We start from the raw sequence: 2,790 nt of genomic DNA, 5'->3' as shown, positions 1-2,790 counted from the left end.
TTTCTTTTTTTTTTCCACTAGTAATATTTTACTTTCTTCTTACAATAAATTATAAATACTTTTTCCACATATCAAAGTTCATCAAAGAACTCCCAAAATTAATCTTCTTCATTCTTCAGGAATTATTTATTCACACAGCAGACCACCATTTCATATTTTAAATCCTAGGGCTCTCATGCATTCCTTGTGGGCCTCAATTACATGTCCACAGTGTTCTTCTCCTTCCTCGATGATACACGCATCGCGCGCCTTCTTGGTCTCCGGGCAAGCGCAGCAGGGCTTCAGCGGCTTCTTCTCCTGAGACTCAGGCAGGGCAGGGTTTGAGTCAGCCAGACCCGGCATCTTTCGCGCCAAAAGCAGCTATGAGCGGAGACAGCCAAATCTATGCCAGCCTCGGCAAACGCCAATTCGTCCGATTTCTTTAAATAAGTTGATTGCACCTACTGTGCTATACATATCAGCAAGACCATCTCATCCTTCTCCCTCTCTTGGTTTCAAAATTAAGAAATCATTTTAATTCTGTCACTCCAGATAAGCTCTTCTGTAATGCTCTATATGTCCCATTTCCAAAGGTCAGGGGCTCAAGGCAATCAATTCTTTAAGTAACTGGCTCAGACTCTTGTCAATGTGGAAAAGGAAGCTCTGCCTGTTTGCTTCTGAGAGGCAGCTGTTCTCTGAAAACATCTACCCCAAAGGGAAGCGTGGGGGTGGGGGAGAATTGATTGCCTTTGATTACTTTTATACCCCTGTAACTGGCTTTAACTCTCTGACTTTTCATCTCTTTCAATACCAGTTCATGATACAAATATCCCTTGACGGATTGGGGAACTAATAGTGGCCTCTGGCCAACTCACTTCTGTATCCCAAAAGAGCCAATAGCAATCACAGCTTCCCAAGCACAGCCTGGCGCCTACCCTTCACTGCTGCATGTGGTGGTGTTTCTCCTTTATCTTAACACACACATTATCCTAATCAGGTGGGATTTGCCTGGCTTTTAAGCAGTAGTCCTATCAGACAGTGTTTGTTTTCTTCCTGGAAATAGAAAGGATTGCTTCTGCCAGAGCAAGGGATTAAATCTTTATTTGGAAGCAGTCAACAAACACATTTGTAGTGAGATCTTTGAACTAAGCATCTTAGAAGCATTAACCCTTTTGATACCATCTGAAAGAGAAACTGAGCTAAACGCTTCCTGGAAAAAGACTAAAAATTAAGCTTGGTAGTAACCAAATTAGATGGCTACTGAGGACAACCTCGAATTTAGTAAAACAGGGGAATCACCAAACAGGCGCTTGTCACTAGCTAAGCATGTGACTCCTACAAGCATTGATGATTGTGACTCAGGGCATTTGGGCAGAAACTTGGGATTGTGTTTCCTGGCTCTGCGCCTCAGAGTCCTGGTAAAACTACAGACCCACCACCTGGGAGATCTCTTTTCCTCTCTTAAAGAAATTCAAACCGCATGTGGTGACTTATTAAAGAAACATATGTCATAACATATTTGGGCAACTCCTGGGCCAACTAAAAATAAGTTGGCAACAAATCTCAGAAAAGTGAGTCAATCGTTGTCTGGGAAGGCAAAGCAACTTTCTGGAAGCACAGTGACTTTCCGTTTCTTTATGCTTCTGGTGTGAGCGGCTGCAGGGCTGAGGAGGACTATGACCAAGATGCTCCTTTATCCTTTCTTCCTGAGCAGGGTGAAGGTGGGGGTCTCCAGTCCAGCTAGAGATGTTTGCCTGCACTGCATCTAAGGAGGCGAAAGCCCAGCCAAGTCCCACCGTGTGCACCAGACTTGTTTGAAGGATGAGACTGTTCATGTGAGCAACTGGAGATCAACTCGTTTAGGTCTCTGCAGGTTTGCAGGGCACAGTGGAAGGCCTTTGAGTTAATTGGCAGTTGGTTCTTTTTTTTTTTTTGAGACAGAGTCTTGTTCTGTCGCCCAGGCTGGAGTGCAGTGGACCCATCTCGGCTCACTGCAACCTCTGCCTCCCGGGTTCAAGCGATTTTCCTGTCTCAGCCTCCTGAGTAGCCGGGGTTACAGGCAGCCACCACCACGCCTGGCTAATTTGTGTAGTTTTAGTAGAGACGTGGCTTCACCATGTTGGCCAGGCTGGTCTCAAACTCCTGACCTCGGGTGATACGCCCACCTCAGTCTCCCTAAGTGCTGAGATTACAGGCATAAGCCACCTCACCCGGCCCACAGTTGGTTCTTAGAATCTTTTGTCTGGCAATTCTGTTGGGGTAGTAAATTTATAAATGCAAAAAATACCAAATACACAGAAATGCGAACCTATCCCCCTTTCTGGTGTCACAGGAGCTAGGAAATACAAAAGCATCGATAGAGACATTCGAAGTTGCAAGTTGGTTTGAAGTTTCCCTGCTTTTCTGTGGTTATTGTAGCTGCTTAAGATGATGATAGACAAATAAGACAATCTGCTTGAAATTCACAGATGGAACTCGAAAATCATCTTTACAGCTAACACTGAATCTCTTACTGTTTGTATGGTATGGCAGAAAGAGACTTGGGCTCAGGGGAATTAGGTCCTGGAAGCCAAGGAAGGGGAGGAACATTTCAAAGAGGAGGAAATTTCCAGTTTTCTCAGACACTGCAGTTAAATCAAGTAAATGTAGGACTTAAACACGTGTATGGGATTTTTTTTTAAAAAAAAACAGCTTTATGGCAGTACAATTGACATATAACAAGATATTTAAATACAAATATGTAAAGTGTATGGTTTGACAAGTTTTAGCATATATACATACCCTAAAATGATCGCCAAAATCAAGATAACA

At 43.5% G+C, this 2,790-nt stretch overlaps 1 protein-coding gene across 1 annotated transcript; it reads right to left on the bottom strand.

Moving 5' to 3' along the window:
* On the bottom strand, positions 1–409 carry LOC106635428 (cytochrome c oxidase copper chaperone-like). The gene has a single exon (XM_034936363.3). It carries the CDS (start codon positions 340–342, stop codon positions 151–153), a length of 192 nt encoding a protein of 63 aa, XP_034792254.1. The 5' UTR covers positions 343–409; the 3' UTR covers positions 1–150.
* Between the last annotated feature and the right edge of the window lie 2,381 nt (positions 410–2,790).

Source organism: Pan paniscus, chromosome 14 (genome assembly GCF_029289425.2).
Source record: "Pan paniscus chromosome 14, NHGRI_mPanPan1-v2.0_pri, whole genome shotgun sequence".
Taxonomy (NCBI): domain Eukaryota; kingdom Metazoa; phylum Chordata; class Mammalia; order Primates; family Hominidae; genus Pan; species Pan paniscus.
This window is presented reverse-complemented; position numbering and strand designations above follow the sequence as displayed.